The 14,203-nt window shown below is 39.4% G+C and overlaps 1 protein-coding gene across 1 annotated transcript in view; it reads left to right on the forward strand.

Moving 5' to 3' along the window:
- Positions 1-14,203, forward strand: part of LOC127649016 (talin-2-like) — a 68,803-nt gene that overhangs the window by 17,652 nt on the left and 36,948 nt on the right. The window contains exons 3-10 of the mRNA XM_052133903.1: positions 888-1,056; positions 6,626-6,723; positions 11,988-12,117; positions 12,207-12,359; positions 12,928-13,070; positions 13,441-13,568; positions 13,814-13,877; positions 13,972-14,076. Coding sequence (XP_051989863.1) covers positions 921-1,056; positions 6,626-6,723; positions 11,988-12,117; positions 12,207-12,359; positions 12,928-13,070; positions 13,441-13,568; positions 13,814-13,877; positions 13,972-14,076 — 957 coding nt within the window. The 5' untranslated portion in view covers positions 888-920. The remainder of the gene's footprint in view (positions 1-887; positions 1,057-6,625; positions 6,724-11,987; positions 12,118-12,206; positions 12,360-12,927; positions 13,071-13,440; positions 13,569-13,813; positions 13,878-13,971; positions 14,077-14,203) is intronic.

Consider the following 14,203-nt stretch of genomic DNA (forward strand, 5'->3'; position numbering starts at 1 on the left):
CTAAATGATGTTTTTTGAAAATGTAAAAATGCAGAATGTTTTCTGTGGGGGTTAGGTTTAGGGGTAGGGTTAGGTTTAGGGGATAGAATATAAAGTTTGTACAGTATAAAAACCATTATGTCTATGGGAAGTCCCCATAAAACATGGAAACACAACATGTGTGTGTGTGTGTGTGTGTGTGTGTGTGTGTAAAGGAGGGGATGATGGACAGAACACAGATGCACTGCTAACAACAGAGACTGGAGTGGTTTGATTCATGTCCTCTGAAGTCATACAGTGTACAGAGTGAGAATCAGGCCAAAATTTAAGCCCTTATTTACTATTAATTAATATATACCACTCTGATTGGAAGACAGTGCAGGCTTACAGACAGTTAATGTGATTGCCAGGTACTATATCCCAGTATCATTATACATCAATAAGACACTGCATTGTCTAGTCTTTATAAACAACTTATTAGCGATTGTGGTACATTTTAAAAACATTCCAAAAATATTTTACCTGGAACTCTATAATTTTGATTTGCGTATGCATTTTCAAAATAGCCTAACTGGGCTTAAAAACTGCAAAAAAACACTGTGTGTCAAGTTTATTTTTGATTTTGGTGAGAAACCATTTCACCACACTGACTTGCATTGTAAGGACAAAAACACACCATGCATTCTTTAAAATGTCTTTGTGTTCTGAATAAGAAAGTTATAAAGCATGAAATTTAAGTCTTTGCATTATTCAAGGGGAAATATGTTTGGCATCATGTCTCAAGGGATGTCTTTGAATGCTTTTATTATTTGCCACACATTTGGTTATAACTGACCACCATCCCTTAAACACATTCCCTCCCTTTCCATCTCTTCTGTTATTCATCCCTCTGATCCATCTCTCTACAGGTGCAGAGTGTTTGTAATACAATAGCTGGCAGGATGGTGGCGCTGTCTCTGAAGATCTGTGTGAGACAGTGTAATGTGGTGAAGACAATGCAGTTTGAGCCATCAACGGCTGTGTACGACGCATGCCGGGTCATCAGAGAAAGGGTTCAAGAAGCCCAGATAGGACAAGGTTGGAAAGACTTTCTTTCATTTTTGTCTTAATATCAACAAAGTAAACTTTTGGCTTGTAATATTTACAGTGCTTTGGAAAGCCATGCTGTTTTGATATTGGTTTGCTCTAAAGCCCAAAGTATGCTTAGATTTTGATACGAATGCTCAGCGTCCGCGTACAGTCGAACGCAAGTCTGTCAAAGTATACGCCAGATGACTGTGCGTGCATACACAGGCTTTTGGCGCATGCACGCTACGACTGCTTTAAGATGCCGGACTATTTCTCTTCAGGTGTTTAGACCCATAAAGATATCTTTATATTCCTTTAAACTGGAGTTATACCAATGCAGGGATCAAATATACAGTAAGTGTATTTTGTATATAAGTGTATTTTTTTTTTTCACTTGGTTATAATTTTGCAAGAGCAGTAAAGACAAAATATACTTCTATTCAAGATCTATTCTCTAAAAGCAAGTCTAAATATCTTTTATGCTGCTTCTCAGGTGAATGCATCTTTTTTTTTTTAAGATTTTTATTTTTAATATTATATTCAACATTCTCAGATAAAATTGTTTCTTCTGCAGTATAGTTGTTAAAGAAAATCTACATAATTTTAAAGGAGTTTTAGGTATTTATATAGGAAAACAAGCCAAAACAAAATCAAATCAAAAACGTATTTTGTGCAGTATAAAATTGGGCGAAGACTTTCTCTCTCAGCTTTCTGTTCACTTCAATCCATCTTTAACTCTCAAAAACAAACTCTCTCTAATTAATAAAGCTGCTTATTGCCAATTTTCTTCACGATAAGAAATACACAGTGACGCATATATAATGATTCCATAAGTCGTGAGCCATCACGTTATAATCTATCTGCAGCAACTGCGCACTTGAGGGACGAGCATCCCCATGACAGAGTGTGCATCAGCCGGGTTCAGTGTCAGTCTCTCACCCTTTGATCGGGACATTTCGTGCAACTCATAGAAGAGGCGCTGACCGCACAGAGAAATGCCAGTTTCGGAGTTTGCAATTATTTACATGATCTGCTTCCTTATTATTTGAATTTTAATAAAGCTATAATGCATTAAATATAACTGCATTTAAGATGTAATGCCTGGGTGTTTCCTTTGAAGATGCTCGGCACGCAAGTTTTGCTTCAGCGGAGTGGCAGCACCAGCTCCACTTATTCCACAACGAGAGTAAAAAAATATTTACTTAATTTGTATTTTTGTATAATTCCATAATTTTTGTGATCTATATCACCTGAAGCTGTTTGGAAAGTTCAGAGTGCATCTGGCTGTGATCTGTGTAATTCTTCCTCTCCTCAGTCTGGCACGAACTGCAGTGCTCCTCTCGCGCTTCATCAGAGTTTAATGTGATCTCATGTTACATTAAATGAGGTCGGCCCTAAGCGCCCTCCAGGTACATGAACATTCTGCGCATTCAATGACGCTGCGTGCGTTCAGTGCTTGAGCACTCTGCTGATTATGACATTTGCATCACTCATCCTGTCTGGCCGAAGTATACTTTGAGCTTAAGTGTTAAACTTCTGTAATTAGTTTAAAGCTACACTTATTAACTTTTGGCCCTGTAGCGGTTGAAGTATAGAACTGAGAGTTACTTTCGGAAGATAACTTTTTTGGTCATTCCGTCAGTCGGGCTATCGCTCTGCTCTTCTGCTTGGATGAATCTGATGGTCTGAGGAGTACTGGTGTATCTATGGTTACAGGTGGTCAACTTGTCAGAGTGAATGTGACTTAACAACAACAAAACTCGCCCCCTCCCCTCAAAATATAAAAATAAAGGAAGAAAAAGACAGACATCCGAAAACATGTCTCGTGTAGCATATCTTCCGCTGTAGTTATGACTTATTGAAAACAATTGTTTCAAAATAAATAATGTTACAAAAGTTAGGCAACGATGATATTAGACATTGATTGCTAGTCTTTTCAGATAAAGTCAAACGTTGGAAACTATTATAACTTGGCTAGCAGGCAAATAGACTAAGGTAGTAACTGGTTTAGAGATCGACGTTGTTTTTTACCAGCATAAAATAATGTTGTTCTATTGTCCTTCCTCGAAAACCACAATCCATAATAATATGCCACATTAAAGTGTCTAATGCTTTCATAGCGAACTACCATAATAGAGCTTCATGGCTAACTATCGCTCCAATATAATCTTACTTGTTGACCATCTCTGGGTCAATTTTAAATCCTTTCAGATCTCGACGTTGTCGTCACCTATGAAAAATCAAGCCTATGTTGATTTTTGTGTTTTATTATGAGCTCTGTCGCTTCCCTTTTTCCCCTTTTTTTGCAGACTGTTCTCATTTTGAGGTTTCTTTATTTTTAAAACGGGTGATTCACCAGATGGTTGCCTTTTTGAATGATCCATAGTTAATGTTGCTCTTTTGTTGTGGCAACAAGCTTTCAGCTTTGAACTACTACCACACCTATCACCGCACATATATACGTGCTTGTAGTAGCTCTGGACCATCTTTCCTTTATTTACGGACATGCCCTAATCACGCATGGATGATTGATGGAGTATGCAATTTCCTGCCATATCTGTGCCGACAGCTCTAAAATATAAATCATTATTATAGGCTTACCATATTGAATGGGGTAAAGCCCAGTGCACACTGTATGATTTTGGAAAGTCCTTTACGATGTACGATATGAACGCATTGATATGGCCATGGCACACTGTGCGAAATTATGTCAGACTGCAAGATACACATCTTGGCCGACTGTGGTCACAATCATCCCGATCAGTGAACGTGACTCAAGTTACGGGAGTGTTGCGGAATAGAAGTGAAATGGCAAAATTTGCCCAACACGGACGAGCATATTTTTTCTCTCTGAAAGTCAGGACATCAGCATTTCCATTGCTCTAACACCACTCCATCACGAGCATAGGCTAACATTTACAAGAAAGATGGATTTTGCCAAATATGCCTAAAAAAGGACTGATCTTTCGAATTTCAAAAATTCATAAAGGCTGATAATATATCACGTTTGCAAATTCCCTATGAATGATGCACAAACTTGACATAGATTTCTATATTGTGTTTGCTGATTTGAAATAAAGCATCGCATAAATACTTACAAGTATATACTGTTCGATCTTTGTATTATATTTTATTTATTTTTAAATAAAATTGGAGTGGTGTGGATCTTAACTAAAGGAGTTTCAAGATTGAGCATTGAACGTGCTTGACTAGAGTGATAACTGGGCACAAATGTTGCTATGGTGGGACAAGCGCGGAGCAGGTTTCTTTCCAAGTGAATTAGGGTGCCAGAGAGGAGTGAAATATCTCATTGGCCGTTGTAATAGCAGTCACACTATACTACATTTCTGAAACTGCCAGAACTTCGTCGGAGGCTGAAGATCATCGCAAAGGCTATTGATTCTCTGAACATTGTAAGATTGCAGATCTTGCCCTGCAATGACAGAAATCCTTTAGGGTTCCCAAAACCTTTCTCAGAGGGCCTTTAAGCTCATTCACACCGCAAGCAACACAGAGCAAACAAAGCATCAGGATGCCATTCATTTTCAATGAGAGCACAGCGACATCCGGAGACACGAGTGGCAGTGGGCGTGGCGAGCGACAAAACAAAGTTGAGAAAAGTTTAACTTTATGCAAATGATGAGTGGCAGTCGGTAGCTACTGTCAATGGGAGTGAGCTCACGTCATCTTTCTCCTGTGAGATACTGGTGTTGAGTGCTGGCAAGACAGAGATTTTATAATGTTGTAAGGGATTTCACTGCTATTAATCTATTTTAAACTTATTTGTCCTCAACCACATGCATGGATATAATAAAACCATGTTGTGTGGAATACCGTATCAGAAACTGGCGGCATTTGGAGTGAGTTTGATTAATATTTTAGCCCTTACAAAAATCGAGAGTTGATGGCAAATTTCCGAAAACTTGGCGCATATTCGCCACTGTTGGTTTTCACATGCAAATGAGCTCTGTTGCAAACTTGTGGCAAATTGTCCATCATTACCAAAGGTAGCTACAAGTTCACCACTACCGGTGAATGTGAAAATAATGAGTGTCAGATTTGCTGAAAATTTGTGGTATGTTTGTGGCTAGTTTGACAATTTAAATAGGTTTGTAATTTGTGGTGCAAACAGGGATTACACTGAACGCTTTTACAAACAACCAGTTTACCATTTTATTTTTCTATGTAAACATGCGCAAGATGAACGTCTATGATTGTTTGCATCTTGTTCAGGTCTGCTGTATTTTTAGATGTCGTGTCTAAAAGAACTTCTTCAACCTGTATTTGTTGCGATACATCTTGTCTTTTTTAGTACAAGAATGTGATCGGTCTCTTCGGTGCTCGACACACATCCAAAATTCGAATGCATTCGAATGTGTTTTTTTGCTTACATTCAACAAGTATTAGAATTTCACATTTTAATTTAGAGCTGCACAATTTATTTCAATAAACAATTTATATTACAATTACCACCATATAGGCACAGTCCTAATTTATTTATGTTAAAAATAGCAATTAAGTAATTCAGAAACAGTTCTCAGCTTCTTTTTGATGTGTAACACCCATATAGTATATGGGATTCCGATGTTTACACTGCAAAACGGTGTCACGTTATTTGTTAATTATCATACACAGCCAACAGAAAACAATGTGTACGCTAAGAATCAAAGCAGCTCTGATAAGAGGTCGACTGATTATGGATTTTGCTGTTACTGATAACTAAGTTGGATTAAGGTGATTATTCAGCTTATAGATTTTAAAATCGATTTATAGAACGTTAAAATGTATACTAAAATGAAGAATGTATACTTTTTTTTACTATGACGGGCACAGGCACAGAGGCTACATAGTCTAAAAAGTTGAAAATCCCTGATGCAGTTTATTGTTCAACCAAAATGCCAATAATGTCCAGAAAAAATTAAGATATGGTGCATAACATAGGACTTTTTACCATAAACAAGCCATAAACACACAAGGGGAAATTTGAAGTGATGGAGATGTGGCCCTCTTACAATGCTTTATATCATATATTAACCAAATTAAGCTTTTTATAGCCTAAATATTGATGAGGCACATTTCCATATAGTCACACATTTCTTTGCATGCCCTTGCTTCAATATCGAACACTTGATTATCTAATCAAGATAACAAGTTGCATTTAAGGGAGGAAAATAATATAGATGAATATTGTCAATGATAAAAGATTTTGATACAGACCCCACGTGGTCTCAGTAATTGTTTATATTTCACTTTTGAGGCTGTTATACTCTAGAAACCACCCCGTTCTAACTGTGGAGTTCTTCAGCGCAGCCACAGAGGAGTATGGAGGAATATAAAAATAAAGTATTGCCTAAAACTGACGGCTGCAAAAAGCAACTTTTCTACTGAATAATCAATGAAATGATGTATCTTCTACCTCTAGAGCTGATATTACATTTAATTTGTGCATAAAACTTAAGCTTTCCTAAATTTTTTCCCTACAATGCTAGCACTGGTATTTCTTTCAAGATGTGCAAATCTAGTTTGATATTATGTTGTGCCAATTACAAGCTCTTAAACTGTGTGTGTTGTTTCTCAGCTTCAGAGTATGGGCTGTTTCTGTCTGACGAGGACCCCAGGAAAGGGATCTGGCTGGAAGGGGGCCGGACACTGGATTATTACATGCTGAGAAATGGGGTAAAGTCTTTGACCTTCTTTGTCTACACTCCAGCTGATTTTACAAGCTCTTGTCAAATGTTCTGTGTCCTTACAATCTTTACTGAGAGGAAATACAGTGATGTGATTGACAACATGCATTTGTCACTGCACCGTTTTCCTTTTGCGAAGGAGTGTTGTGTATAGATAAATGCTTGTTCCCAGAAATAAATATGTGTTTGGGTGAGTGGTGTAAATTGTATAGTGTTAAATGAAGCTTTCATCAATAGTGATTCATTTTTTGTAATCAAGTATTTTTCTTCTCTTTCATACATTCTGATGCTCAGCTCTCACAACCTTGTCTTGGTTGTCTAGTTTTGTATTTTGCATGCAAAGAACAATTCTCTCTACCCTTTCCTCTGTTGCATTCTTCTGTCTCACTCAAACACACTCACGTTCATTTTGGTGCTTGCAAGGCATCGCTTTATTGATATTCCTCAAACATTCTGGTCAGGGATTTTTCCAGCTCTCTAACCCTTTCTATTAAACTTCTGCAGTCCATTTTAGACTCCATTTAAACGTTTGCATTTAGTAGATAATTTCAGCCTGAAGTATTCTATCTACATTTGCTTTTTGTAAACTGCATAAGTAATATAAAATTAAAAGATTTAAAATGTACTGAGTGGGTGATATACCAGTTGCCATATATTGCCCGATAAAGACGAAATGGCCATATCTCTCAAGAGAAACGAGGCACCTGTTGTGTAAAAACAAGCTTAAAATTAGGGACTTGCCTCTGCCAAAATAAGCAATAAAAATGTTTACCATGTGGGGAGCATTTTCAGGCTTGAAATCATAACAAGCATATAAACAATAGCCTATATAAAGTATTGACTTTTAAATGTTTTCACACAATTAAATATCTACCCAAAAATATTCCAAACTTTCACTTCACACCACATGTGGATCGATGATTTCTCAGAAGGATTCCCACAGGCTATGTATCACCTGGGGTCAGACATGCACAAGCCTCACTTGCTAATCTCACTTGTTGCCCGCACTGCATGTTGCACGTTTTGGAGGGGAGGGTGTGGGATCCAGGATCTCTCCAACATCCACAGTGAAAGAACCCCCTCCCAAGCTTTGGGAACAGCGTAGCTAGGGGGGATCAAATGGATGAAGTCTCTCCTGACCTTCCTTCTTTGAATCAGCCACTTTGGCAGGGGCAAAAGAGGAGGAAAAGGAGGATTTTGATAATCGACTTTTGGAGAACTAATGGGAGGAGGATGCCAGTTTCCCTGTTTATCCTCCTTCCTGACCAGACTGCGCATTGGATGAGTCCCCTTCTCCTGTCCAGGGAGAGTTGGATCTGGGCGAGCTGCCATAGATCTTTTCACATCTCACGAAAATGCTTATTGCCCTCTTTTCTCTTTGGTGAGACGGCTGTGGATGCTCTGGCGAAATCTTTTAAGCATTTCCCCCACTGAGTCTAAACATTCCATCTCTAAGAAGGATATGAAAATATGGTCACTCAGTCATACTGATTGCCCCAAACTTGCTGGTGAAACTGTGGCTCGTGGAGATTATACAACTACTCTGCCGCCAGCCCTGGTCCCTCCTGCTACTCAGGGTCTTGATGTAACAAGCACGTGGTAAAATATTTCACCCCGGACTGAGTAGCTCTCTGGGCCTGGTCCGTGAGAGGCTAAATTTAAGTGTCATGGGTTTACCCCAGGTGGTGATTGAGACGATTCAGAGCGTGAGGGCTGCCTCAACACGTTCAGCATACAATCAAAAATGGGTGTTTGACCAATGGTGTGCACACAGATACATTGTGCCATTTTTATGTTCAGTGGCTGATAGACTTGCCACAGTATCATAATTTTCACACTGGTGCAGTGTTCATGTTCGAACCGACTAACATCGGTATTACAGCTGGTTGGACACTAGGTGGTACAATGGGGACATTTTCATTAAGCAATAGCCTACACAATAATGCAAGGCAGCTTGATTTCAATTGTTTTTACTTTATTTTATATTTATTGTAACAAAAATTTCAAATGAAATGAAAAAAACTGAGAGTGCAATTAAAATAGTGTGTTGGTAACTTTTTTGAAAGATGGCTTCTCAACAGTTGTGAAGGGCAACATCTCTTTGGCAACAAACTAACTTCATCTGTGTATTCTCTCCATCATGGGCTACCGGTCATGTATTTTGTTGTCCAGGCAAATACATCATTTATTGTGGGTTGTTGCGGGTTTAATGTTGGTGTTTTATTACCTTTCATCCCAGCATGCAGTTTAGCTGCTTCGGAAGAGTAATGACTTAGAATGTGTGAATAAATTAGTTTTGTTCCCTCCTAGGGCTGGGCAATATGCAAATAATATGTTCATGATATTTAAAAAAAAAAAAAAATCACAATTTACAATTAAATAATCAACCCCCCAGCTGAGGGATCGGGGAATATTATTGCTTTAGTGATTTTGCATTGAAAATTAAATTCATTATATAAAAAAATTAAAACTTAAACAAGACATTTCTAAATTCAGTTTGCACTTCAAACTAAATGAAAAGGCAATCATAATAATGAAGTGGTAAAAAAATAAGTATTCACAGCGTTTCAATTTTTCCACATTTTGTTATGGTACAGCCTTATTTCAAAATGGATTAAATTCATAATTTTCCTCAAATTGCTAATTTATTAAATATAAAAAAACAAAAAAAATCACATGTACATAAGTATTCACAGCCTTTGCCATGACACTCAAAATTGAGCTCAGGTGCATCCTGTTTCCACTGATCATCCTTGAGATGTATCTACAACTTGATTGGAGTCCACCTGTGGTAAATTCAGTTGATTTGGACATGATTTGGAAAGGCACACGCCTGTCTATAGAAGGTCCCACAGTTAACAGTGCATGTCAGAGCATAAACCAAGCCATGAAGTCCAAGGAATTCTCTGAAGACCTCCGAGGCAGGATTGGATCTGGTACCACATCTTGACTCCTTGCAGTTGCATGGAGAAGAGATTTGCAGAGAATGAAGAAGGGATCTTTGGCAGCGAATGAATGAATGAACATTACATTTATAGTGCTTTTCTGACACTACACTCAAAGCGCTTTACATAGTGAACATAGGGACTCTCCTCAACCACCACCAGTGTGCAGCATCCACCTGGACGATGCTACGGCAGCCATAGTGCGCCAACATGCTCACCACACACCACCTATTGGCGGAGAGGAGAGAGTAGAGTTATAAATCCAATTAATGGATGGGGATTGTTAGAAGTCCATGACTGATAAATGATAAGGAATTTGGCCAGGACATAGAGGTTACACCCCTACTCTTTTCGAGAAGTGTCCTGGGATTTTTAATGACCTTAGAGAGTCAGGACCTCTGATTAACATCTCATCCGATGGACAGAGACGATGTCCTATATGATGGAGGTAGGACTACCTGATCACTGCTGTGATTGGTCTGTCAACTGATAGCCGTGGTGTCATTTAGTGCTTCCAGAATCGGATATGCTAAGGCAGTTTAACAATAATAGAATATGTGATATGGACCCGCGTAAAGCCGCGGGTCCAGACGGCATTCTGGGCCGCTTCATCAGAGCGTGCGCAAATCAACTGGCTGGTGTTTTTACGGACATTTTCAATCTGTCTGTCTGTAGTCCCCACATGCTTCAAAACATCAACCATTGTGCCTGTACCGAAGCAAGCTATAATCACTTGCTTAAATGACTGGCGTCCTGTTGCTCTGACCCCCATCATCAGCAAATGCTTCGAGAGGTTAATCAGAGATTACATCTGCTCTGTTCTGCCCACCTCTCTGGACCCATTGCAGTTTGCATACCGCAACAACCGCTCCACTGATGATGCCATTGCATCTACAATACACACTGCTCTCTCCCATCTGGAAAAAAGGAACACATATGTGAGAATGCTGTTTGTAGACTACAGCTCAGCATTCAACACCATAGTGCCCTCCAAGCTTGATGAGAAACTCTGGGCTCTGGGCTTAAACAGCTCACTGTGCAGCTGGATCCTGGATTTCCTGTCAGGCAGCCGTCAGGTGGTTAGAATGGGCAGCAACATCTCCTCATCACTGACCCTCAACACTGGAGCCCCGAAGGGCTGTGTTCTCAGCCCACTCCTGTATTTCCTATACACACATGACTGTGTGGTAACACATAGCTCCAATACCATCATTAAGTTTGCTGATGATACGACGGTGGTAGGTCTGATCACTGACAATGATGAAAGAGCCTACAGAGAGGAGGTGCACACTCTGACACGCTGGTGTCAGGAGCACGACCTCTCCTTCAACGTCAGTATAACCAAGGAGCTTGTAGTGGACTTCAGGAAGAAAGACGGAGAACACAGCCCCATCACATTAATGGAGCACCGGTAGAGCGAGTCAGCAGTTTCAAGTTCATCGTTGTCCACATTACTGAGGAACTCACATGGTCTGTCCACACTGAGGCCATGGTGAAGAAGGCTCACCAGCGCCTCTTCTTCCTGAGACGGCTGAGGAAGTTTGGAATGAACCAACACATCCTCACACGGTTCTACACCAGCACTGTAGAGAGCATCCTGACTGGCTGCATCACTGCCTGGTACGGCAATAGCACCGCCCACAACTGCAAAGCCCTGCAAAGGGTGGTGCGAACTGCCAGAAACATCATCGGAGGTGAGCTTCCCTCCCTCCAGGACATATATACAAGGCAGTGTGTGAAAAAAGCTCTGAGGATCATCAGAGACTCCAGCCATCACAGTCATGGTCTGTTCTCACTGCTACCATCAGGCAGGCGGTATCGCAGCATCAGGACCCGCACCAGCCGACTACATGGTAGCTTCTTCCCCCAAGCAATCAGACTTTTGAACACTTGATCTATCAGGATCAATATTTAGCACTGCACTTTATTCATCTATAATCTCACACTGGACTGTCAACATATTCTCCTCAATACAACTACATATATATATATATTTCATATACTCTTACTTATTGTATATTGTGTATTCTATATTGTGTGTATTGTCTACTGTACATTGTATATAATTATTGTATTGTAAGTATGTTGTTTACTGTAATTGGTATATGTCTCGTCACTGTCATGACTGCTATGTTGCTCGGAACTGCACACAAGAATTTCACCTACTGTTGCACTTGTGTACACGGTAGTGTGACAATAAAATGATTTGATTGATTTCATTTGATTTTTCCTGTAGTGAGATGCTTCACTCTTGTTATCAGAGAACCGGGGTTACATGCATAACCTAAAGTTTCTCTCTCTCTCATAGGACATACTGGAGTATAAGAGAAAACAGAGGCCTCAGAAGATAAAAATGCTGGATGGAGCAGTGAAGACTATCATGGTGGATGATTCCAAAACTGTGGGAGAACTGCTTGTCACCATCTGCAGTAGAATAGGTCAGTGACACTCTTGTATACACACACTGTACACACAATCACAGGCCAATAACAAGCCCATAACTGTGTCCCCTCATTTCCCCTTCCAGGAATCACAAACTATGAAGAGTACTCCCTCATTCAGGAGGTGGTGGAGGAGAAGAAGGATGAAGGGACAGGCACACTAAAGAAAGACAGAACTCTGTTGAGAGAAGAGAGGAAGATGGAGAAGCTCAAAGCAAAACTACACACAGATGATGACTGTAGGGAACAAATCAGAAACATATGTAGATAGACATGCTGAACTGTGCTGTGTCAGTTTTAAGTGTGATTGTTTTGTATACAATATTTACAATTACAATACACACAATTTGAAAAACAAAAACTATGAATCCAGCGGTTACAAATAATAAGAATATACACTATAAATAAAGTAAAATACATGAAAATAGACTAGAATAAAAGACTTTAATAGGCATTAAATGGATGGTTCACCCTAGAAGGAGAGTTCTGTCATCTTTACACCCCCCGTGTTGTTCCAAATCTAAATTTCTTTCTTCTATGGAACACAAAAGGAGATGTTAGAATGTTAGCCTCCAGTAAGCATTCACTGTCATTGTATGGAAATAAGATGCAAAAAAAAGTGAATAGTAGACTCCTACGACAGACTCCTGTAAAAGCCACATTTGTTTGTGTCTGCGCGTTCTCCATAGTGCTAAAGAGACCAACATAAGTCAAAAATAAAATTCTGACATTCATGTTTACAATTGTTTTCGATCACGGTTGATCTTTGTTTCCTATTATTCTCTGGATTTGATCACTCTTTCATAGTGAATTGGTTGGATCATGGGTGTACGTTCAGAGAACAGGGAGTTGAGGAGAGCGAAACTCTGCTGTTGAGACGAAAGTTCTTCTACTCCGATCAAAACGTGGACTCACGAGATCCCGTGCAGCTCAATCTGCTCTACGTGCAGGTCAGAATCCTGTCAGTCTTATTTTGTAATGATGGTGAGGTAAAAGCCACAATCAGCACCTAACAGCCTTGGGCTTGATTCCACTGTACTCGCTACTGTAGTGGCCTAGATGGTGTGTGTGTGATTCTGCAGTTCTCTACATGCTTGTTCAATATACTGTAACCTAATGTATATGCATTGAAGTGCTGTAAATCTGTTATAAGCCACTGTGAGTCCTTCACTACATGCTACTTACATGCAACATATTGATCCGTAAAGTAGTGCAACCCGAATTACCTTTCTATAAGCTCTTCTTCTGTCAGGGGCTTGACTGCTTATCTGGATAATTTTTGCTGTGAGATGTCTAAAAAAAAATGTGTGTTTTCCCCAGGCACGTGACGATATCTTGAATGGTTCTCATCCGGTGTCGTTTGACAAGGCCTGTGAATTTGGTGGCATTCAAGCGCAGATCCAGTTTGGGCCTCATATAGAACATAAACACAAGTCTGGATTTCTGGAGTAAGATGCCACCTTAGTACTTTCTTGATTATAGTGCATGATGTGCTTAGTCTTTAGTGCTGCATTATTAAAAAGCCACTACCAAATCAATGATCGCACACAAATTATGTGTAAAAATGTGATGTTGTAATCGCTATATGATCTGTTTAGTTAATATGAGCTTAACAAATCCAAACGAACATTTTATTAAGTGCTTAGATATGCAAAAAACATTTAAACAGATTGTATAACTGCATTTTGTTCAGTTTGAAGGAATTTTTGCCGAAAGAGTACATCAAACAGAGAAGTGCAGAGAAGAAAGTCTTTCAGGTAAATACCATTTATTCTGCTCTCTGGATATAAACAAATATTATCGTTTTACACAGCCTGTTTAACATGTACCTTGCACATATGATTCTGACAGGAGCATAAGGCTTGTGGCGAAATGACAGAGATCGAAGCCAAAGTGAAGTACGTAAAGCTTGCGAGATCCCTCAGAACATATGGAGTGTCTTTCTTCTTAGTGAAGGTAAAGTGTGTATGTGTTTGGGTGTACATAATTCAGGCATTGTGTTCTTACCTTAAAATCACATTTGAAAAAATTATTTTCTAAATCAGGTCATGATAATGTACAGTTGTTTTTGAGATCAGCTGAC

This window comes from Xyrauchen texanus, chromosome 1 (genome assembly GCF_025860055.1).
Source record: "Xyrauchen texanus isolate HMW12.3.18 chromosome 1, RBS_HiC_50CHRs, whole genome shotgun sequence".
Classification (NCBI taxonomy): Eukaryota; Metazoa; Chordata; class Actinopteri; order Cypriniformes; family Catostomidae; genus Xyrauchen; species Xyrauchen texanus.